The sequence below is a fragment of the Oncorhynchus gorbuscha genome, linkage group LG17, assembly GCF_021184085.1.
Source record: "Oncorhynchus gorbuscha isolate QuinsamMale2020 ecotype Even-year linkage group LG17, OgorEven_v1.0, whole genome shotgun sequence".
Lineage (NCBI taxonomy): Eukaryota > Metazoa > Chordata > Actinopteri > Salmoniformes > Salmonidae > Oncorhynchus > Oncorhynchus gorbuscha.
The window spans coordinates 29242914-29268889 of record NC_060189.1 but is presented as its reverse complement, the minus strand read 5'-3'; the positions used below and the strand labels follow the sequence as shown (position 1 = coordinate 29268889).

General features: G+C 42.2%; 1 protein-coding gene across 2 annotated transcripts in view; it reads left to right on the top strand.

The window, feature by feature from the left end:
* Positions 1-4757: 4757 nt before the first annotated feature.
* Positions 4758-25976, top strand: part of ldah (lipid droplet associated hydrolase) — a 70691-nt gene continuing 49472 nt past the window's right edge. For both annotated transcript variants that reach the window (XM_046309091.1, XM_046309090.1), the window contains exons 1-4: positions 4758-5149; positions 5716-5868; positions 19246-19380; positions 23104-23273. In XM_046309091.1, coding sequence (XP_046165047.1) covers positions 5724-5868; positions 19246-19380; positions 23104-23273 — 450 coding nt within the window. In that variant the 5' untranslated portion in view covers positions 4758-5149; positions 5716-5723. The remainder of the gene's footprint in view (positions 5150-5715; positions 5869-19245; positions 19381-23103; positions 23274-25976) is intronic.

The window sequence follows — 25976 nt, the reverse complement described above, 5'->3', positions numbered from 1 at the left end:
GCTATTGCCCAAATATTAAAGGTACTTCAGAGGTAATTAATAAGATGTCCTATTGTTAAATATCCCTGAATTGGATTACTGCCAGCCTTGAGTAATCTAATTTCTAGGAAGGAGTAACAAAACTGCAAAAGAAAACAAAATGTCTGTGATTTACGGGGTGCGTAAAAGGGAATGAAACATCCGCTGTGACACCCCCACCCCATTCCCATAATATTCCTCATGCACATTGTCAGCGCTGTGTCTTTAATGAGTAGATGCAAAAGATATACTACTTTGTCAAGACAAGGCCCAAATCCCTGTCATCAGCGTGAAGAAAAGATGGAGGAAAAGGGGGAGGAGGGTGGGGTGCCTTGTAAGAATTTGCAGATGAGTAGGTAAACCACCACTACCCTCCGTATTATTGGCCAATGTGCAGTCATTGGAAAACAAACTGGACGATCTACGATTAAGATTATCCTACCAATGGGACATTAAAAACTGTAATAGCCTATATTTCACAGAGGCGTGGCTGAACGACAACACGGACAATATAGAGCTGGCTGGCTTCTCCGTGCATCAGCAGGACAGAGCAGCTACGTCGGGTAAGACGAGGGGCGGGTGTGGGTCTATTTGTCAATAACTGCTGGTGCATGATTACAAAATATTAAAGAAGTGAAAATGCTGCCCCCTATGCCAAAAAGGTTAATCAGGTCAACATTCACAAAGCCGCGGGGCCAGACGGATTACCAGATGTGTACTCAAAGCGTCTTCACTGACATTTTCAACCTCTCCATGACCGAGTCTGTAATAACAACATCTTTCAAACAGACCACCATAGTCCCTGTGCCCAAAAACGCGAGGGTAACCTGCCAAAATTATTACCGCCACGTAGCACTCACGTCGGTAGCCATGAAGTGCTTTGAAAGGCTGGTCATGGCTCACATCAACACCATCATGCCGGAAACCCTAGACCCGCTCCAATTTGCATATCACCCCAACAGATCCACAGATGACGCAATCTTAATCAAACTCCACACTGCCCTTTCCCACCTGGACAAAAGGAACACCTATGTGAGAATGCTGTTCATTGACAACAGCTCAGCGTCCAACACCATAGTGCCTACAAAGTTCATCACAAAGCTAAGGACTAAAGGATCCTGGGACTAAACACCTCCCTCTGCAACTGGATCCTGGACTTCCTGACGGGCCTCCCCCAGGTGGTAAGGGTAGGCAACAACACATCTGCCACACTGATCCTCAATACTGGGGCCCCTCAGGGGTGTGTGCTTAGTACTCTCCTGTACTCCCTGTTCCCCCACAACTTTGTGGCCAAGCACAACTCCAGCACCGTCATTCAATTTGCTGATGACACAACAGTGGTAGGCCTGATCACCGACAACGATGAGACATCCTATAGGGATGAGGTCAGAGATCTGACAGTGTGGTGCCAGTACAACAACCTCTCCCTCAATGTGAGCAAGATAAAGGAGCTGATTGTGGACTATAGGAAAAGGAGGGCCGAACAGGCCCCCATTTAACATCAACAGGGCTGAAGTGGAGAGGGTCAAGAGTTTCAAGTTCCTTGGTGTCCACATCACCAACGAACTATCATGGTCCAAACACACCAACGCAGTTGTGAAGATGGCACGACAACACCTATTCCCCCTCAGGAGACTGAAATTATTTGGTATGGGACACCAGATCCTCAAAAAGTTCTACAGCTACACCATCGAGAGCATCCTGACCGGTTGCATCACCACCTGGTGTGGCAACTGCTTGGCATCTGACCGTAGGGCACTACACAGGGTAGTGCATACAGACGAGCTTCCTGACATCCAGGACCTATATACTAGGCGGTGTCAGAGGAAGGCCCCAAAAATTGTCAAAGGACTCTAGTTACCCAAGTCATAGACTATTCTCTTTGCTATCGCACGGCAAGCGATACCGGAGTGGCAAGTCTAGATCCAAAAGGCTTCTTAACAGCTTCAACCCCCAAGCCATAAGACTCCTGAACAGCTAATCAAAGTGCTACCCAGACCCCTCTTTTACGCTGCTGCTACAAGCCATTAGACTGCTGAACAATTAATCAAATGTCCACCCGGACTATTTACATTGTTATATATGCATAGTCACTTTACAAATTACCTTAATACCTTAACTAACCTGTTCCCCCGCACATTGACTCGATACCGGGACCCCCTGTATATAACCTCGTTATTGTTACGTTATTTTCTTGTGTTACTTTTTGATTTGATTAGATTTTTTTACTTTTGTTTATTTAGTAAATATTTTCTTGACTCTAATTCTGGAACTGTATTGTTGGTTAAATTCTTGTAAGTAAGCATGTCACAGTAGTTGTTGTATTCCAGCGCATGTGACAAATAACATTTGTTTTGAATTGATTTGATTTGATAACAATCATATAAATTATTGTAAATTCTTGCACTGTTTCGTCTCAGTCCTAATTTGACCTTTAAGATCAGATGCAGCCTTGCTCCTGAGAGACCTTGGCATTTGGGTGTCATCAGCACCTTGCACCAGGATCATATTAGTCATAAGGTCAGTTTCCATTCCTTTAGGGAAGACACACTGGTACTTAAGAAAGACGCCAAAGCCAGCCAGTAGCTCTCTTCTCGCACCTGCTGACACCAATTGCTCTTGAAATGAAAAGGTTTTCCTTAAGTAAATCTGAGCTGATTTAACACCAACTTGATATAAAGGCAAATAAACACTATCTTCTGCCACTGTAATATTACGGCATGATACTCCTGATAATTTTGTGCAAGCTTTTCAAATTCCATTATTGTTTGTATCATTACTGTAAAGTTATGTTCCGCCTCCCTTACTAAGAAGGATGCCCCCCAAAAACAACTAAAGAACAAATCTGCAAATGGAAGAGAGGCACCTTTGACAGCAGGAGAGTGACATCCCACCACCTAGGAGGAGGAGTGATTTCATTGCTATACACAATGTGCTGATATTGTCTTCTCCGTCAGCCCTCAAACATTAACGGCTCCCAGCTTGTGGCTTCTAAATAATAAGGAGTTCAGGTCTGGGAACTTTTCAGCCACCCCATCACACCACACCACATCACACCACATTCCATTGGAAACAGCAGCAACTTCACCACCACTGTTGCCTCCCACAGGCTGCATGAGAGCCTCCGATCTCCCTCCCTGCGGGTTTGGGAGCACATCCAATTTTGTGATGCACAGTGCCAAGCCTAGCTCCTCTTTGAGTGAACTCTTCACAGCTGGACCCAAATGACTTGCAGGTGTCTCTGTAGGCTGCACATCCCCGGCTCCCCCACTCATGGCCAACGGGGGCATCACCTTTGCCACATTGGGGATCACAGCTGGTGCAGCGTAACACTCAACAGGAAATATCTGACAGCAGCCCGCCAACGTGAATATGGAAAATGTCCAGAGAGAGAGAGAGAGAGAGAGAGAGAGAGAGAGAGAGAGAGAGAGAGAGAGAGAGAGAGAGAGAGAGAGAGAGAGAGAGAGAGAGAGAGAGAGAGAGAGAGAGAGAGAGAGAGAGAGAGAGAGAGAGATAAATTGATGGGGTGGGAGGTCAGATAGTTGCTATGTAAATGCAACAGCCAAACAGGACATCTTTTGAATGTGCTGTCCCATTTGACAAGGTGCAGGTGTAACAGTAAGTACTGTGATCATGAATTTAGCTGGACAATGGATGTGATGTTCAGTGGTTGTAAGTGTGCTATGGTTCTTACATGTTTCTCAATCATCGCCCAGCTGCTGTTTTATGGACCTGGTCAGGCATATATCAGCCCCTACATAGTGAAAGCTCTGAAATGTGGCTAACTGATTTAGGTTTAGGCCAGATCCATTGAGTTGAAGAGAGTTTTATCTCCTCTCCCGAGGGAGGCTCTCAGTCCTGCATGTTAACATGCTTCCTGAAATCAAAACACACACACACACACACACACACACACACACACACACACACACACACACACACACACACACACACACACACACACACACACACACACACACACACACACACACACACACACACACACACACACACACACACACACACACACACACACACACATAGACAGAGGCATCTGCATTCCCATCAACAACCAACATTAAATATTCTATGTCCCTCCTGTATTCCCTGTTCACTCATGGCTGCATGACCAGGCACAACTCCAACACCATCATCAAGTTTTCTGAAGACACAACAGTGGTAGGCCTGATCACCGAGACAGCCTATAGGGAGGAGGTCAGAGACCTGGCAGTGTGGCCAGGATAACAACCTCTCCCTCAACGTGATCAAGCAGTACCGGAGCGCCAAGTCTTGGTCCAAAAGGCTTCTTAACAGTTTCTACCCCAAGCCATAAGACTCCTGAACAGCTAATCAAAGTGCTACCCAGACCCCGCTTTTACGCTGCTGCTACTAACCGGTGCCCCCGCACATTGACTCTGTACCGGTACCCCCTGTACATAGCCTCACTATTGTTATTTTACTGCTGCTGTTTAAGTATTTGTTACTTTTTTCCCTATTTTTTACTTAACCCTTATTTTTTAAAACATTTCTTAAAGCATTGTTGGTTAAGGGCTTGTAAGTAAGCATTTCACTGTAAGGTCTGTTCTATTCGGCGCATGTGACAGAAACAATTTTATTTTATATTAAATAGCTTTGTTTGTTTGAAGAACAATGTTTTCACTCCAGCTCAGGAGGTGGCGGTAATGCACCTAAACAATGTTTTCCACACTGGTATTGAACCTCAATGAGAGAGAAGAAGACGAAGCAAACGGCGAGGTTTCAAACCACTTATATTGTAGTTGTGTTGCGCAGAATATCACATCGTTAAGTATTGATGGGATTTCAGCCATATTAAACGCTGCTCCCATGTTTTAAAAGATCTGATACACAGCTGAATTGTCTCAGATCCCCACACATGCGGTCGTGTCTTCAAGGTGTGATAATTTGCTGAACAGGGTTAAAATGTAGCTATCTAGTCTGGAACGACACGGAAGACTGTCAGACTGGACCAGCACGAAGCCGGGTGCGCGCTATCGCTTGTCTTTCTTCAGTCTCACTGGCACACACTACTAAGGCATCACCATCTTCTGTGTAGCAAAGCATTCGGAATACAGTAGCTTCGGCAAAACATTTCATTTCGAGAAGTAATTTGGTATGTAATTATCGCTGTGAAAATCTAGCTAGCTGACCTATTAGCAACATAATGCTAGCTAGCCAGCTCAGAAAAATGTTCATATGCAATGAGCTAACAAGTTATCTAGGTTGACTTCAAATACAAGACATGTCATGTCAGACAACCTAAAAACGATTACTTAAATGCTCAACTAATGCTTATAAGATCATATAGCTAATGTATTACACTGACTGGGTGTCAAAGGTCATAACACGTTTAGCTGATAACAAATAGGTGAAAGGTTGAGTGTAGTGTGTTCTATTAATCTCAGTGAAATTGGACGATTCTCGAAAGGACAGGCACTACTAGCTACAGTAGCTGTGCAGTTGAGATGCATAGAAAATATTAGGCTATTTCTGTAAGCTATTACTAAGGATAGGGTGTATTTCATAGGGTGTCTGATTAGCTCTATAATAATGAAGGCCCAATATTCATCCTATGAATAAAAACTTTTTTGTTGCATAACAAACATAATGTAACATTTCCAGATGTATAGTATGACATAACAATACATAACCCTGTTTATGCCTCTCTCTCTTGCTAAGCCTTTGAGATGGGATCCTCAGTGATGGAGGATAAGGATGAGGCCTACACAGAGCACCTATACTGCTGTGGTGCTGTCACAGAAGTGCTCAAATTCGGCACCCGTAACCTACACTCTGGCAATCAACCGAAGGTGCTTTTTCTCATCATACCAGGTGAGTGTCATTAAAGCATTTTCTTAATTCTTGGGAAATGCATTATGCTATCCCTGGTTAGATTATTGTGAGATGCCTGTCGTTTTCATCCGAAATCTGTATTGGTAAATCGACTACAGCCAAGGTATTTTGAGTGGGCTATCCCTTTAAACTGGAGATATAAAAGTGGTATTGATAATACTGCAAATTAAATTGTATTCCTGACTAAGCAGTTTGCTGTAATTTACCCTTGGTGTCTCATCATCATGTCATGTGATGTTGATATTATTAAATGTGTTAAGCCTTACGCACTATCCTGAAAGTCTGAGACTATGTTCTCTGGACCAATTAGTACACCAACATCATTTGGGTCTCGTATGCCTCGATACAACTCTGCCTATGTCACCCACTTCTTTGTGTTTAAATTTGGAAACTTTGAGAAAGATGAGCCATAGAGTCAGGGGGAGATTCAGTCATGCCAGTGACCTTTGAAAGGTCGCAGTGACTGGAGCTCGTTCATTGCTCTCTGAATATCACTGAACTTGGGGCTCAATGGACCCTTTATGGCTGACAGAGACACTGCGAAGGCCCTGTTATTGTAGACCAGCTGCCCTTTTCCCTGTGATCAGAGCAATGATCTTTGTGTCCAACCTTAGGTACAACCAGTGTTTCATACCCTAAAGCACTCACAGGTGCCTCTGTGTTCTCTGTAGGTGTGTGTGTTTTGATTGACGAATGGAAACCATGACCTCCTCCAATGAAACGTATGTTTTTTTGACTGTTTCGATACAACACAGGTGCGACAGCCAATCATTCTAAAACTTCAATGCATGTAGCCGACTAGAATTATGGACATTCAGTAGATACACTATATATACAAAAGTATGTGGACACCATTCAAATTAGGAGATTTGGCTATTTCAACCACACCCATTGCTAACAGGTGTGTACAATCGAGCACAATGCCATGCAATCTCCATAGACAAACATTGGCAGTAGAATGGCCTTACTGAAGAGCTCATTGATTTTCAATGTGGCACCATCATAGGATGCCACCTTTCCAACAAGTCAGTTCATCAAAGTCCTGCCCTGCTTGAGCTGCCACGGTCAACTGTAAGTGCTGTTATTGTGAAGTGGAAACATCTAGGAGCAACAATGGCTCAGCCGTGAAGTGGTAGGCCACACAAGCTCACAGAACGGTACCGCTGAGTGCTGAATCCTGCAGCACTTAAATATCTTCTGTCATCGGTTGCAACACTCACTATCGATTTCCAAACTGCCTCTGGAAGCAATGTCAGCACAAGAACTGTTCGTCGGGAGCTTCATGAAATTAGTTTCCATAGCCGAACAGCCACACACAAGCCTAAGATCACCATGCACAATGCCATGCGTTGGCTGGAGTGGTGTAAAGCTCGCCACCATTGAACTCTGGAGCAGTGGAGACGTATTCTCTGGAAACATGTTCTCTGGAGTGATGAATCAGGCTTTACCATCCGACAGACAAATCTGGGTTTGGTGGATGCCAGGAGAAGGCTATCAGCCCCAATGCAGTGCCAACGATAAAATATGGCGACAACAGACATGGCAAGTCTGCTTCTAGCTCTTAAGCAACTTTGCAGTATTTTGTTTTTTGTGTGTACATTATTAGCCCCGAACATTTTTGTGTTATTACATACAGCAGGAAATAACTTTTGGATTTCAGAGCGGCGGTAACTCACCAGCATTACGACTTTCCCGAATTGTATCCTTTGTTTGTAACCCACAGAACAATTGAACTTATCACAGAGGCTGCTCCAAGATGCCGACTCAGGAGGCGGACACACCATCCACCGCTTCCGAGTATATTGCTCGCTAATGTTCAGTTTCTGGACAATAAAGTAGATGAGCTCAGGGCAAGCATCTCCTTCCAGAGTGACATCAGGGACTGTAACATACTCTGTTTCACAGAATCATGGCTCTCGATCTCTCTCTCTCGATCTCTCTCTCTCGATCTCTCTCTCTCTCTTCATCACACAGACAGGAATAAAGAACTCTCAGGGAAGAAGAAAGTCAGGGGTGTTAGTTTCACGATTAACTACTCATGGTGTGATTGTGATAACATACAGAAACTCAAATCCTTTTGTTCAGCCAACCTAGAATACCTCACAATCAAATGCCGACCATATTACCTCCCAAGATAATTTTCTTCTGTAATATAGTCACAGCCATGTATATTCCCCCTCAAGGCGATACTACGGCGGCCCTCGATTAACCTGTTCAGGATACCACGGTTTACTGCCCCTTCTGGAGGATTTGGGTACCCATATAAAACAGGATACATTTTTTTCAAAAGTTGCTAATATATGCATATAAAAAATATTATCGAATAGAAAACACTCTAACGCTTCTAAAATCGTTTAAATTTTGTTTCTATGTAAAGCAGAAGTGTCAGGGCATGCATTCTCCCAAAGTCTCTCTTGTAATGGAAAAAGTTGGCACCACTTTGACGTCATCGTATACGCACTTCCCAAACAGTTACAGACTCTTCCCAGGCTTGTATGTGTTCAGCGCGAAGCCTGCTTCCAATGAGGCGTGTAACTGTGAGAATCGCGCGCTCACGAGACTTTGAGCGTGCCGAAAGGTCTCGGTCACGCCAAAAAACAGTGCACCTATTTGCGCGCTCTGCACATTTTCTCTCTTTCCCTCAGGATCGATTAAAAGACGTGTGTGTTTCGCTTCGTCCTCACAATTGCTGTACACCTTTATAACATGTTAAAGCTTAATTATGAACATAGTTTGACAAGTTTACTCGACATATGATATATATTTTCGACGTTTTGGTGCGCACCCACTTCAATTTTGCCTACATTTTGACCAAAATCAGGCAATTTTGAGAACCGAAAGACGCAGACTTGAAAACTAAAGGCTGTTTTTGGTAAGTATAATTCCTTCCAGGTCTTCTGATGGAAGAACAGCAAAGGTAAGGGAATATTTATGTGTTAATTTTGGGTTTCTGTCGACTCCAAGATAGAGGAGTCATTATGCTAATGTGGGAGCGCCGACTCCCTATTATAGCCTAGTAAACGCAAAATGTAATGTTATAAATAAAAGTAACACAGCATTTGCATTTAGAAGAAGTGTATCTTCCTATACATATGTAAAACATGCATATTTAGTCAAAGTTTATGATGTGTATTCCTTGTTAGCTGACGTTATCTGCCGGAGCTATTTAATTTCTCCGGACATTTTAGTAGCATTTTTTGAACGATGCATCATTGTAAACAGAGATTTATGGATATATATAGCATATTATTGAAAAAAAATGAATGTACTGTGTAACATGTTATATTACTGTCATCTGATGAAGATTTCAAAAGGTTAGTGAAATGATTTTTCTTTTAATCCTGCGTTTGTTGATTGCATATTTTTTCCTACTTGGCTATGCTAATGAGCTATGTCTGCGGTGGTGGTTTGACATAAATATGTGCTATGTTTTCGCCGTAAAACATTTTAGAAATCTGACTTGCTGGCTAGATAAACAACTTGTTTATCTTTCATTTGAGCTATTTTACTTGTTAATGTGTGGAGGTTAAATATTTTTAGGAATATTTTTGCGCATTGTGCGTTATGGTAATGAGCTTGAGCTGTAGTCATGCTACCCGCACAGGAATATAACCCCTTTAACTACACTGGACTTTACGCAAACTGGACACCACTTATCTTGAGGCTGCATTAATTGTAGCTGGGGACTTTAACTTCTTGCGACTCGGTGGCGCTATTCAAATTTTGGGATGAAAAATGTTCCCGTTTTAAACATGATATTTTGTCACGAAAAGATGCTCGACTATACATATAGGTGACAGCTTTGCCACAGAACTGATGTTACAGGCGAAACCCAGATAAAAATCCAACCAGGAAGTGCCGCATTGTATAAAACCGCCTCATGCCAATGACTCCTTTATATGGCTGTGAATGAGCTTACGTTTTCCACGTATTCCCCAAAGTGTCTACAGCATTGTGACGTCTTTTTAGGCATTTCCATTGAAGAATGGCTGTAAGGGACCATATATAACATGGTGTCTCCCGCAGAAAATCTTCCGTAAAATACTGAGGTAGCCATTTTTCCAATCGCTTCTTATGAGAAACCAAATGCCCCGACGGATATATTATCGAATATATATGTTAAAAACACCTTGTGGATGGATCCTAAACAACATTTGCCGTGTTTCTGTCGATATTATGGAGCAAATTTTGAAAAAAGTTTGCCGTTATAGTTGTAGCATTTTCCGGTCGATTTCTCAGCCAAGCATGATGAAGAAACAGGAGCTATTTCGCCTACAAAAATAATATTGTTGGAAAAAAGGAACATTTGCTATCTAACTGGGAGTCTAATGAGTGAAAGCATCTGAAAGTTCTTCAAAGGTAAATTATTTATTTTGGTTGCTTTTCTTATTTTTGTGAAAATGTTGCCTGCTGCCAGCAGAGCCTAGCATAGCATTATGCCATGATTAACTTACACAAATGCTTGTCTAGCGTTGGCTGTAAAGCATATTTTGAAACTCTGAGATGACAGTATTGTTAACAAAAGGCTAAGCTTGTGTTTGAATATATTTATTTCATTTCATTTGCGGTTTTCATGAATAGGAAAAGTTTCTAGGGATATTTATGTCCGCTGCGTTATGCTAATGCATTTGAGGCTATAATTACACTCCCGGATACGGGATTGCTCGTCGCAAGAGGTTAACAAAGCAAATTTGAGGAAAACACAACCAAAGTTCTGACAATACATTGACTGTAGTACTCAGAAAAACATTAGATCACTGCTACTCACCTTTTCGAGACGCCGACAAGGCCCTCCCTTAGGCAAATCAGATTACGACTCCATTTTGCTCCTCCCTTCCTACAGGCAAAAAGTCAAACAGGAAATACATGTGCTAAGGTGTATTCAACGCTGGTCTGACCAATCATTTTCCAACAATCATTTACAGACAGATTATTTAACTTATAGTTCACTGTATCACAATTCCAGTGGGTCAGAAGTTTACATACACTAAGTTGACTTTGCCTTTAATAAACAGCTTGGAAAATGGTCAAATCAAAAGAAATCTCGGGAAAATAATTGTAGACCTCCACAAGTCTGGTTCATTCTTGGGAGCAATTTCCAAATGCCTGAAGGTACCATGTTTATCTGTACAAACAATAGTATGCAAGTATAAACACCATGGGACCACACAGCCGTCATACCGCTCAGGAAGGAGACGTTCTGTCTCCTAGAGATGAATGTTCTTTGGTGCAAAAAGTACAAATCAATCCCTGAACAACAGCAAAGGACCATGTGAAGATGCTGGAGGAAACGGGTACGAAGTATCTATATCCACAGTAAAACAAGTCCTATATCGACATAACCTGAAAGGTCGCTCAGCAAGGAAGAAGCCACTGCTCGGAAACAGCCATAAAAAAAAGCTAGACTATGGTTTTCACCTGCACATGGGGACAAATATCTTACTTTTTGGAGAAATGTCCTCTTGTCTGATGAAACAAAAATATAACTGTTTGGCCATAATGACCATCGTTATGTTTGGAGGAAAAAGGGGGAGGCTTGCAAGCCCGAAGAACACCATCCCAACCGTGAAGCACAGGGGTGGCAGCATCATGTTGTGGGGGTGCATTGCTGCAGGAGGGACTCCGATTTTGCAAGTCCTAATATTTATATATTTATTTTTTCCGTTCTTTTACTTTTAGATTTATGTATTGTTGTTGTGAATTGTTAGATATTACTGCACTGTTGGAGCTAGGAACACAAGCATTTCGCTACACCCGCAATAACATCAGCTAAATATGTGTATGTGACCAATAACATTTGATTTGATTTGTAAAGTTTGGTTGAGGAGGAATAATGGTCTGGGGCTGTTTTTCAGACCCCTTAGTTCCAGTGACGGGAAATCTTTATGCTACAGTATACAATGACATTCTAGATGTTTCTTTGCTTCCATCTTTGTGGCAACAGTTTGGGGAAATCCCTTTCCTGTTTCAGCATGACAATGCCCCGTACACAATGCAAGGTCCAATGGTTTGTTGAGATCGGTATGGAAGAACTTGACTGGCCTATACAGAACCCTGACCTGAACCCCATCCAATTTCTTTGGGAGGAATTGAAACGCCGACTGCGAACAAGGCCTAATCGCCCAACATCAGTGCCCGACCTCACTAATGCTCTTGTGGCTGAATTGAAGCAAGTCCCCTCAGCATTGTTCTAACATAATGTTCCGAAATCCAACAAGCATTCCAACATGCACCCGCAATAACATCTGCTAAATATGGGTATGTAACCAATAAAACATTTGATTTTGATCTTGTTGAAAGACTTCCCAGATGAGTGGAGGCTGTTATAGCAGCAAATGGGGGAGCAGCTCCATATTAATGCCCATGATTTTGGAATTATAGCTTTGACGAGCAGGTATCCACGTACTTTTGGTCATGTAGTGTATATTCCTTAAAATGTTTACATGAGAATTTGTTCGTAAAAAGTTGGAAAACTTTTAATACTAGCACCTAATATGTGTTGTAATGTGTAGGCGAATGTTCTATATTCTGTGTGATTGTGATGTGTGTGAGCCTCTGACGTCTTGATTTCCTCCTGAGGATCAATAAAGTTAAATGAAATAAAACGGATAAAAAAAGTAACCAAGAGCAGCTCTCTTTAGCCTGAAGGGTAAATGGATAGGATAGCCTACTTGATACATAGGCCACCCTCATCGGCCACCCTCCATCAATATATCCCTCCAACCTCCCTCCAGGCATCCCTCCATTCTCAACAGATGGAGGAGAGTTAAAAAGGTCAGCAAGATCAAGGGAGGGAATGGCAATCAAATGTTACCTCCAGGTTACATTCCAAAATCATTCCACCAAATATTTCAGCAATGTATGAAAAAAGCTAAACCAATAACTTGGGCTGACATTCCAGTGCTAGCCCTCAATCCACATGCCACAATGCTATTAGCAGTACCAGGCATGTTACTATTCGATAAATGCCTGAATTGTGCCCCTGTAATACCACCGTGATTAAAGTGAGTTAAAATACATATTTTAAGGTGCAGTGACTGAAGTCTGTAAGATTTACCACTGCTCATTGATAACTTAAACTGCTTGATTTTCGCAGAATAAGCCTACAAGGCAAATGTGTTTTTGGAAGTATAACTCAATCTTTGGAAGTGCAGTGGAAGCTCTAAGTGCACTGCAGGTGCGGGACTACGTCATTGCTGCGGTACTTCTGGCACCAAGCCGAGAGGTCAAAGACGCTAGGGAGGGAGGTCTGCACAGTGTTCAGCTCAGCAGGCCCAAATTTATAGGCACTAGAAAAGCGCCCTTTCTGGTGAGGGAAGAAGGGAGGAAAGATAACAAGTGGGAAAGACTGGGAGGGGTTGGTTTGACTTTTCCTTGAATTACTCAAGCTTAGAGGGATTCAGGAGTTGTCCTCTTCAAAAACTGATACATTTGGTCACGAGACATCTGTATTTAAAGAATTAGGCCTAATAGATACCCAATGGACTATTGTGTAATGAGTCAGTCTCACATTAAGGTAGTTACAGTATGTCACTACATTAATAGTGCATCATCATGTGTCACTCTCTTATTGCCAGTGTCTGCTATATATATATTTTGGACCTGAACTGTGGCTAACAGAGAATTCCGTTAAAGGTGCACTATTCAGAAATTGCTCTACCATTTCCTGGTTGCTAAAATTTTAATTGATCGCATAATTTCAGTTAATGTGACATAGTAAGCAAGTATAGTGTAGAGTCATTGTACCATCTAAACCGCTGTGAAATATACTTTCCATAACCAAAAATATCAGTAGCTGGTGTACAAAACTGAAAGTAAAAGACGCAAAACCTCAACTTTAGAATGGGAAGCATAGAAATAGTGCCCATAGAACAGATGTATCACTTCTTAGACATGCTTTCAATGAGAATGACAGATAATCTGTCTATGTGAATTTGGTTGGGTCGCCCAAATATTGACATATTACAGCTTTAAAGCGACAGACACACTAAAACAATAAGAATGTACTTTTATTGAGTTATTATATCTTAGAAACAAAGAATATTTGATTAAATAATGGATATTTCCAACAATGTAACATATAATAATGAAATAACTGTTTTACTAACTTTACTAACCTCTTACTAACTTATTCCCGAATCAAGAAGACTTCTGACTTTCTTTCCTTCTATAGGCTGTCTGCTTCGTTCCTCCTATAGAGGGAGTGGTGTTACTGTCACACAGTGCTAGTTGGGGAAGGGAAACATATTAAAGTGTGGATTCAAGCCTGACAGCTCTCTCTCTACCCATTGTCTGCAGTTTGAACAGATGCAGGACCTCCCCTGGTATTTGATACTTTGACCCACAGATCTCTTTAAAGCATTATAAAGTAAACACCTTCTTCCTTAGGCTGAATGAAATACCATTATAGCCTCATAATTTGTCTGGGTCGACCCTACAGACTTAAGGAGCATGTAGTTCACTCTGACTGGTTAAATAAACAGATATTATTTATATGTAGTAAGACATTACATTACTAACTGGCTGCTCACCCTTTCAAGTTTTTCTTTCCCTTTTTTTGTCAAGAGTTAGAATTATGTATTTAAAATACATTTTAAGAAGGCCATCTGTGAGATCCCCAAGAGAGCAGGGTGTGAGAGGAGATTTAGTAATAAAGAGAGAGTGAATGATGACTGTCAAGTCAAGACCCCTTGCCTGCAATGTGCAGCGTCGTCACAGACAGCTATGAAGAATGGCCTAACCAGTGAAGAGTAGCGTGCTGCTTATCCTTCGTCTCCCTGTATATCCTTTATCTCCCTGTAGTCTGTAATATTTATTGTATCAGTTACATTTTTGGTACCAGTTGCTGAAATCAAAAATAGTTTTACATTTCCCAATTTCTTTAGGTGCATTTGGGTACAGTGTGCTTGTGAAGTCCTCATTGTAGTCTAAATTAGTTATGACTTGTTTAATGGCTAGCCGACATCTGGTGTGGCCTTTGCTGTTGCGGTAGATGGTGTAACTTCGTCGGAATTCCCCATCGCTGTCTCATCGAAAACAATGACATCTGAATTTCGTCCTGTTGTGTTTTACCTACAGTACCTGAGTACAACAAACGGAAACCCTCTTTGCTCCGAGTACCTCAATACCTCTGTCATGGATCATTCAGTACTCAAGTGTTTAAGAGTCTTATTGTGGAGTTAAGTATTCAGGCTTTTCCCTCTCAACCACTGACTCATGATTCAGTGAGACCTCAGCCATCTCTCTCCATCAACTCATTTGTAACCCATTGTTAGTTCAGGTTTCTTACTATGTGCTATGTCTCTCTTTCAGCCCACAGACTTAACATTGTGTACTGATGTCATTTGTTCTATCCATTTGTTTTTGTCTTATTTTTTCACAAAAGGGGACTTCTGCAATCTCATTCATGACCTCTCTTGAGTGAGAGGAACACTCGTCGCAACATAGAACCCACGTAATCCGCCCCTGGTCCATCAATTGGCTGTGAACACCAGACAGATGTAACCTCCAGCGATTCACATTCCAAACTCGGCTTTGCTGATAGAGACAGATGTTGGGCCCAAAACTCAAACTGAAGCTTATGTTCATAAAGACCAAGAATCCGTTGAATGTTCATCTGTTCACATCCCAATTATGTGTTCAGATTCGGGTACCTGTCTACTTTTTGCAAAAGCGCGGTCTGAGGTGTGGTCCCAGACTGCTACAGTATAAAGCTGTTTTCTTTTCTACACTTGCCCCGAGTTCAAACTTATTCAAGCTGTGTGACAGTGGGATTCAGGGGGCCTTCATTACTTCTCTTGGGAGTGCAAGCCACAAGCGGGATAATGGGGGCGTCTGTTGTGGTGCCTAGCAAAAATAGCACTGTCATTTCCAATGGCACATCTCTGGTATGGGCTAGGTTTCTGAAAACCTGCTTCTTGAGCATGTCTGGGGCCATCTGGGAGAGATTTAGAAACCCAGCGTGAATAAAAACATACAAATGTATTTAATCAGTAGGCTAGGAGGGGCTGTGGATGGAGTCTAGAAAAGGGTGCTGTATTTAAGGAAAGCCCATCCCCTGCACACTCCCCACTGTCTGGGAGAAAGAGGGAGTTGACTGTTTACTCAGCTTGTGGAGAGCAGGAGAGAGTCAACACAATGTTCAACTGCGGGAGCCTGGCAGATATGGAGAAAGGTTGCCCAGCGATGAGAGAAAAGAGGGGGCCTTATCTGTCATGGTCGGTTAAAGGGGAAAGTTGGATTTCACATTCAAGAAGGTCAAAACAAAGTGATGTTGTTCCATTCTAACTGAATCTACTACAGTGGAGGCATGAGCTTTCATGAGATTCAAATGAGTTGTTTTTTCACTGATCATCACAACCTAGGCTTACTTCTGTCAATGAAATGAATGAAAAGACTGAATAAGTTTCCACCTCCCTGAACTCTTTCTAGGGGGAATTGTCCTTCTAATAACTTGTGCTTCATAAATACAGTGCCTTCAGAAAGTATTCACATCCCTTGACTTTTTCAACATTTTGTTGTGTTAGAGCCTCAATTTACAATTTCTTAAATACAACTTTTCTGTCACTGGCCTACACACAATACCCATTAATGTCAAAGTGGAATTAGAATTTTGAAAATAATAATGGGTAAATGTTGCACAATTCAGGTGTGGAAAGCTCTTAGCGACTTACCCAGAAAGACTTGCAGCTGAAATTGCTGTCAAAGGTGCTTCTACAAATTATTGACTCAGGGGTGTGAATTTATGTAAATGAGATATTTCTACATTTAATTTTCAATAAATTTGCCAAAATGTCTGAAAACATGTTTTCACTTTGTCATTATGGTGTGTGTAGATGGGTGAGATTTAAAACATTTTAATCCATTTTGAATTCAGGCTGTAACACAAAATGTGGAATAAGTCTAGGGGTATTAATTATTTCTGAAGGCACTATATCTGTACTGTTCTATGTCTATTTGCCTCCCATATTTATTTTTGTACACTCTGCTCAGCAGAGAAGCTTGCTTGCTTGCTCTCACACAAAGTGTTGTGCAACATCTTCAGCTGCATTTGGCTCTTGATTAATGACTCAGGATATGTGAATGAAAATATGAAAACACTACCGAGAACTGCGGCAAGTGTTCTGAACTTGGGGCCCACTGTAGTGAGAGTTCAGACTCCGACTACAGGTTTTATCCCATATCCCTCACCCTCAAACCACTATTTATCATTATTTCCCACAAAAGTGTCATCCATGGTAGGTCCATGTACTTTATGGTTGCCGTCACCCACCTTAGAAGAATAGAGTTGAACTCATATCCTAAATGTTTAGGATTGTTTCAAGATTGCATCAGCTTTCACAAGGAATCCAAGTCCTTCTGCCAGGCAAAATAAGACAGGTTCATTATTTTGCTGATATTAACTATGTGTGATTGTTACTTATTAGCTTGTTAGCTTGATGGGAGCATGTGGTTAGCTGCTTTCAGAATGCAATACATGTGGGTTCAAATCCAAGACTGTAGAGCTCTTAAATACAAAAACATCTAGATTCACATCTGTGTGTTGCAATGGCTTTACTTTGTCCGGAGGACATACCAGGGGGAAAAGTATGGGGTCTGCGTGTTGCCAGTTATTTCTTATGTGTTTTATACACACCCAATATTCATAAAACTAATTGGATGTATTTTGGGGATAATAGACAAAAATGAATGTAACAGAAGCAATGTGTTCACTCATTGACTGTATTTTCTCCCACCAAGAAATGTTCCAACATTCAATTTTTAACAGTGGCATAAGAACTATCCTACCAACAAACGACTCAACACCATTATAACAAACAAACCATCCAGGTGAATTTTATCCAAAGAGTTAGATTGCTTTAGCTAATTGTTCCACTTGCTTTAGCCTAAATGTGGCATGTTATTGAACGATGATTGTCTATGTGTTGATGTAACACTCCTAATGGGAGTGTTCTTCCAAAGATTGCATCTGTGGCTCTCTCTCTCAGCACCCTCTCACGGGGGCTGTTATACATTGAACGCTCATGAAATGACACATACAGGCAAAATCATCATAACAAAGATTTGGATAGTACGCACTCACACTTACAGTATACATCAAAATACCATATATATGCCTACAAGCAACTCAAACAAGCACTATACAAAACATCGACAAACATTTGTCCTGTTGGACAAAAAAAGACAGACCACACAGAGTAGCCATTGTTCTTTAGCAGCTGCTATACAGTTTTCTTTACACTTTTATCGCACCCTGAAAGTCCGAAATAAACCCCCACCCAGGATAAACTCTCTTTTTGTTAACCTATGGAATAAAAGTCCCTCTTTGTTCTGTGTAAAGACATCAGTACCATGAGCTAAATAAAGTTCCTAGCTAGCAGCTGAGCTGACAGTGCTAACTATGACATGCTGCTGTATGGGGGCTGATGAGATTGATGGCAAAGGCCAGGGAATGACAGCCATTACATGGCCAACACTTTGTTGTCTAGAGTAGAGAAGAAAATGATTAACATACTAAGAAGTTGGTACGGTTGGCTGTCAATATATGTTTTATATGGTTTGTTTTCTAGCATTTAGTCATGTAGCCTACCTCCATAAAGTGTAGTTCATGTTTTTGTTATGGATGTGCATCTTTCCCTTTCATGATGATTTAATACATATCTGGAGACATGGGCTCTGATACAATACAGGAATGATATGTTTGATTATAAAACTATTCGGTTTGATTAGAGAATGAATCAAAGTGATTCTGTGCGATACGATTTGATGCACTAACATTTGTTTCATAAACACATTCATTTTCCATTGTAAATAAAAAGAATCTGCTGTTGTAGCTCATGAGCTGAGCCTCTGAGCTGACTTGTGTGTGTGTGTGTGTGTGCGGTTTGTTTGTAAGTAATTATGTATATACTGTAGGCACCTGATCTGAGCCATAATGGAGACTAGGCATCTACCAACCCGCTACCACTATCAGATTAGGGGAGGGCAAGGTAGCCTATGTATCCAACACTGCGGTTTGTGGTCCACAGACAGATGCATTCGTATCTTTTTTGTTGTTGTGTATTTAATCTTTATTTAACCAGGCAAGTCAGTTAAGAACAAATTCTTATTTTCAATGACAGCCTAGGAACAGTGGGTTATTTGCCTTGTTCAGGGGCAAAACGACAGATTTTTTTACCTTGTCAGCTCGGGGATTCAATCTTGCAACCTTTTGGTTACTAGTCCAACACTCTAACCACTAGGCTACCTGCCGTCCCAACTTGTGAATCTGAATCGCTACATCCCTAGTTTTTATCATGTGGTGATACATTTGCAGAGCACTTTATGATGTTTATAGTGTTTTTGGCATCTTTGCAGGTAACCCAGGTGTGGTTGGCTTCTACAAGACCTTCATGCAGACGCTTCACCAGACATTGGGGATGCGCTACCCTGTGTGGGCAGTGAGCCATGCTGGACACTGTGTGCCTCCTGATACTATGGACATGATTGAAGGTACATAACTAATTCATATCTCTTATTGAGAATGCTTTGTTCAGCTGGACTTTCTATGAGTCCTTATTGCTGGTGTATCCACAATGATCCACTTCCACTTATTCACATCAACAGTACATCTCCTGACCACTAATGACTGATTAGCTAGCTTTGAAATGGGCAGGTCCTTGTTAGCTCACTCTCCAATACAAAAGACGATGCTAAGGATGGCGCAGGAGAAGAGGAATGTTAGCTGAGCTGGACGAGTTAGCCTGAGCCAAGGGGCCTCTCCCTCTCCCTCTCTAGCCAGCACCACCATATGAGCCCTGTAATATTCATTCATAAAGCAGTGAGGACGTTTTTATTGTGCCTGATACATGGGAAAGACATTACCAAGCCCTCACATGTAGTAAGTTAAATCCCTTCTCTGAGGGCTCATGAGATACATTGGACGATACAGTTTGGATCTGTCCACCTTGAGAAGGACAAAGGACAAATATATCCATCTTGAGGGTTTGTAAAGGACAGATAAGTGTGTAGGTGTAAGTTAACATTCTGTCAAAGTGTACCCTGGTAGGTAGACTCATTTGGATGTGCGATAACTAGCGTGAGTTCTGATGATAACTTGACGGAAGTCTTGATTTCCAGGCTTCTCTTTACGTAGCTCAAAAGCCTGGAGACAGACATGACAAAGTCACGTAATCAGACAACCTATTTTGACCATATAGATTCAAATGTTGAATTTGCAGATGTCAGATGATTATGGTCATGGCACAATATATATATATATATTTTTATTATAATGAGAAATAATGATGTAATACTTAGTATTGTCCAGAGGTTTGGTAGAGTTGGTCTAGATTAAATAGACATTCATGTAACAAAGTGAAGCATTGAACAGTTCCTCTTTTATTGTGAACACATGGCACACACTTGTCGAAACTTCCAACTCATAAATGATTCATGGAACACACAAGGCAAAGTCTGGAGATAGTCAATAGATACAGTAAAAATAAAATCAGACAACCCTGCCAATTCGTAGCATGTCATCCGATCATCAGAGAGAATAAATGAAAACCACTCTGTTCAGCCTGGTGTTCTAGGGGGTGACAATGAGCAGCAGCCCTATCTCAAGATGGGCAGGGAAGGACTCATCTTTTATCCCAAAACCTCAACAACGGCCCTGATTAAGACCAGAGAAAGGCTCAAATTGTCTAGCAGCAAGTCCTGTGTTCATCTCAATAGTCCTTCATCATGTCTTTCCATTTGATGAGATGCCCTTATCCAAGGAAATCTGCTCACTATGATTAGGATTTACTGTAAATACTACTAAATAATTTATCTGCATGTGGCTATGATAGCCAGGCTAGACCTGCACGCTCATGTGGTTATCATGCAGTATTATTCCAGCATTACTAACTAGGTGTTCATTCTTAGGATGGCACTTTCCATATCCACTCGACTATTACCCACATCCAACATGGAAACACAAACATGTCTGACATATCAGCTTCCTTTTCACCTCTCTTCTTGCGGCTTCAATCCAAGCCTTTGGGGATTTACCACCCTGGTCAACCCCTTGAATGCTTGCCATTGATTTACAACTCGTCAAAGAGCATTCAGTTTGCTAAGGGATAGGGTGGCATCGTAGAGCAGCAGCTTCTAAAACCTCTGGGACGTCCAAGGAAAGGCCTCGCCGATACAGAGAAACCCATACAGCATTGATTGGGCCTCCTCTGACTTTCCAGTGACTTGTGCAAATTAAAGACTGGCAGTTATTATTATTAACAGCTAATGCATACTTGATGAAGTTGAAAAAAAGTTTTCCAGTTTTGGAAAAACAAACAAGAGTAATAAAAAAAAGTGCAGCATTAAAGGTTCTATTCCAGATCTTCCAGTGGTAGAAGTGTTCCTGTGGCAAGGCAAGTTTTACTTGATGGTTTTGATGACTGTAAAAATATCTGTTAATGCAAACACAGGGAACATTCTCCCTGTGCCAGCATCAATAATCCATTCCTGGGTCACGGGATCCTCCAGAGGCCTCAGATCTCATTCATTTTGTCAGAATGAGTTTGCAACGCTACTTTTCACCAGCAACTTTCTCACTTTGATATGGCTAAATTGCACACTATTAATGTCCAGAGTACTAAAACACGCATTCAGAAAATGTAATCCCCCCCAAAAATGCTACACCAGCCAAGGTCTAATATCACGAGAGGTTTTTATGGAGACTTTCTGATTCCAATTATGCTCCCACCGCTATCGTCGGTCACGTCTACAACTCCATGTGATTTTTGCCATGGATATTGGTTGGTTGATTGTTTGAGCATATCTTTTGAAATAAGTGTTGGAGACAAATGGCACAAAATAGTAGAAATTTGCAATAATGACTTAAACCTTTTTGTTTACCACCACTTTATGACATTTTGGTCTGATGTCCAGCTTTTCAATCGGATCAAATAATTTCAAGACAACATTCACTTTATCTTGTTTCTTGATCGCTCGTTTTTTTATGCAAGGTCGACAAGTGTGGCCTACCACTGTGGTACAGATGTTGAACCCAGCTTCACAAACCCTTTTGAGAAGGAAGTTTGTAATTCTGAGAGGAAGTATGCACAGTACAGGAACTAGGCTGTTGCTAATCTCCTTCTCATCTCTTACTCCGTATCCTCGTCAGCTTCATTAATGGTGCACCAACACCCAATTACAGAGGAGAGAGTACCAAAAGAAAGAGCCTATACCTCCCATGTCGCAATCAGTAACACCACAAGTTAGGTTTCTTTTGACACATAGGAAATCAGTTACCTTTTCCCTAGAAGAAAAAATGCAGCACATATTTATTGCACATTTGTGAGAAGGCTTTAATCGCTTAACGGGCCGCCCCAGCCTGGGATGTTCTTTCTCTTGCCAAGAGGATCATTATGTTGTGTGGGGGAATTTGTCTTTGCCATATGTTATTCTTTATTGATCCATTAATCACAATTTGCACTCATTTTGTTTTTCCATTATACAGTAAGCATATCCCCAACCCCCACAACCTTCCCGACCTGATCCTTATGCTGTCTGTACAGAACGGCTGCTCCAAATTCCACTCTGAAAGAATCAAACATCAAGTCCCTCACCAATTATGTTCAATTCTATGCGGATTGATTTTTTTCGTTATTTTGAATTTGTCTTTTCCCGCCCGCTAAATCACCATAAACACTTTGTATTCTTCCTTTCGGTCTTTCTTACCTTCTTTCATCATCTCTCCATCTCCTTTTCTCATACCCTCTAATCATAACATTGTCTTGGATTTGACTGCTCTGCACAGGTAGGGAATTGTTAACCGCTTCCTTCAAAGTTTTGTTCTCTCACTAGATTTACAGCATTATATGATAAAATATCGTTAAATATCTTTCCAAAAAGATTACAGAAATGAAATCAAGATGTTTCTAGAGTACTTCTTAACTTCGATTGCCCTTTGGATGTTCTTGTTTTAATTTTGTTGTCAAAGGGACCTGCGTACTACTAATGAGAGGACATCAGTGAATGAAACAGTGAACATTACCGTAACATGATGTCCCTGGGCCTATGTTGGGGTGATCCATGTGCCAAATGTAAATAAAGACTATCTTGTGTACAGAGACATTGATGAATGATCCTTGCTCATGTCCTTGATCAGAATGATTTGGGTGATGGTGAAATAGATGATGTCATACTGATGTAATACTGAATACTAATGATGAACCTTGATCTTTGTAGACCCAACAGTGATGGCAGCGGGGGACGTGTTTGGTTTGAACGGGCAGATAGAGCACAAGCTGGCCTTCCTCACGGAGCACGTTCCCAGGGACTCTCGCCTGGTCCTGGTGGGCCACTCCATTGGCTGCTACCTCATCCTGGAGATGATGAAGAGGGATCCTGAGCTGCAGGTGAGTCCCCACTTTGATTCAAGTAATACTGTAGAAGTGAAGTTGTAGTGTAATGTCTATAACATTGAGATTTGTCAAGCTTTAAGTGATCTATGAAGGTTTTCATAGATCTCTACAACCTTCTTGACCCACAGTTGACCTGCTTTTTATGTTCATACATTAGAATTACTGAATTCATTTACCACCATGATAAGCATTGATTCCCATATAGCTGCCTCTGCTTCATGGCACTCTGCTGTCCAGTGATGGGTTAGGCTGATTCCAGGGTGGGAGCATGGCACATTGCGAAGTGCAGTGAAAAAACTGCCTCAGCATGTGAGAGGTGCATGTTAGAGACGGCCTGTGAAAACATCCTAGGCCGAGATAGGACTCCCCCTGTAACCTTACCACTCCGCTCGCAACGTTAAAGGTTAATGGATTGAATAACAAGAAATTGTCTTTTTTTTCTGGGGGGCATTCCAGCTCTTATTTCAGATAGAGCCTTTTCACAGGATGTTTTTGTCTTGTTTCTCTACTTGTCTGTAATTTCCCTTCTCTGTGGGGCTTTTTCCTATGTCATATGTGTTGTAGAGACCAAAATGTAGAAACATTGGTAACTGCTCTGTCTAATCTTAATCGTGCTATCTTTAACATTTCCTTAAGCAAATAGTGCATAGTGATACAGTTGAAGTTGGAAGTTTACATACACCTTAGCCAAATACATTTAAACTCAGTTTTTCATAATTCCTGACATTTAATCCGAGTAACAATTCCCTGTCTTAGGTCAGTTAGGATCACCACTTTATTTTAAGAATGTGAAATGCCAGAATAATAGTAGAGAGAATGATTTATTTCATATTTTATTGATTTCATCACATTCCCAGTGGGTCAGAAGTTTACATACACTCAATTTTCTTTTTTTTAGCATTGCCTTTAAATTGTTAAACTTGGGTCAAATGTTTCGGCCCATTCCTCCTGACAGAGCTGGTGTAACTGAGTCAGGTTTGTAGGCCTCCTTGCTCGTACACACTTTTTCAGTTCTGCCCACAAATGTTCTTTAGGATTGAGGTCAGGGCTTTGTGATGGCCAATCCAATACCTTGACTTTGTTGTCCTTAAACCATTTTGCCACAACTTTGAATGCATGCTTGGGGTCATTGTCCATTTGGAAGACCCATTTGCGACCAAGCTTTAACTTCCTGACTGATGTCTTGAGATGTTGCTTCAATATATCAACATTATTTTCTTTCCTCATGATGCCATCTATGTTGTGAAGTGCACCAGTTCCTCCTGCAGCAAAACACCCCCACATCATGATGCTGCCACCCCTGTGCTTCACGGGGGGGGGGGGGGGGGGGGTGAGAAGGATTACTTTATCCTATCCTAGGTATTCCTTAAAGAGGTGGGGTTTCAGGTGTCTCCGGAAGGTGGTGATTGACTCCGCTGTCCTGGCGTCGTGAGGGAGTTTGTTCCACCATTGGGGGGGCCAGAGCAGCGAACAGTTTTGACTGGGCTGAGCGGGAACTGTACTTCCTCAGTGGTAGGGAGGCGAGCAGGCCAGAGGTGGATGAACGCAGTGCCCTTGTTTGGGTGTAGGGCCTGATCAGAGCCTGGAGGTACTGAGGTGCCGTTCCCCTCACAGCTCCGTAGGCAAGCACCATGGTCTTGTAGCGGATGCGAGCTTCAACTGGAAGCCAGTGGAGAGAGCGGAGGAGCGGGGTGACGTGAGAGAACTTGGGAAGGTTGAACACCAGACGGGCTGCGGCGTTCTGGATGAGTTGTAGGGGTTTAATGGCACAGGCAGGGAGCCCAGCCAACAGCGAGTTGCAGTAATCCAGACGGGAGATGACAAGTGCCTGGATTAGGACCTGCGCCGCTTCCTGTGTGAGGCAGGGTCGTACTCTGCGGATGTTGTAGAGCATGAACCTACAGGAACGGGCCACCGCCTTGATGTTAGTTGAGAACGACAGGGTGTTGTCCAGGATCACGCCAAGGTTCTTAGCGCTCTGGGAGGAGGACACAATGGAGTTGTCAACCGTGATGGCGAGATCATGGAACGGGCAGTCCTTCCCGGGAGGAAGAGCAGCTCCGTCTTGCCGAGGTTCAGCTTGAGGTGGTGATCCGTCATCCACACTGATATGTCTGCCAGACATGCAGAGATGCGATTCGCCACCTGGTCATCAGAAGGGGTAAGGAGAAGATTAATTGTGTGTCGTCTGCATAGCAATGATAGGAGAGACCATGTGAGGTTATGACAGAGCCAAGTGACTTGGTGTATAGCGAGAATAGGAGAGGGCCTAGAACAGAGCCCTGGGGGACACCAGTGGTGAGAGCGCGTGGTGAGGAGACAGATTCTCGCCACGCCACCTGGTAGGAGCGACCTGTCAGGTAGGACGCAATCCAAGCGTGGGCCGCGCCGGAGATGCCCAACTCGGAGAGGGTGGAGAGGAGGATCTGATGGTTCACAGTATCGAAGGCAGCCGATAGGTCTAGAAGGATGAGAGCAGAGGAGAGAGAGTTAGCTTTAGCAGTGCGGAGCGCCTCCGTGATACAGAGAAGAGCAGTCTCAGTTGAATGACTAGTCTTGAAACCTGACTGATTTGGATCAAGAAGGTCATTCTGAGAGAGATAGCGGGAGAGCTGGCCAAGGACGGCACGTTCAAGAGTTTTGGAGAGGGATACTGGTCTGTAGTTGTTGACATCGGAGGGATCGAGTGTAGGTTTT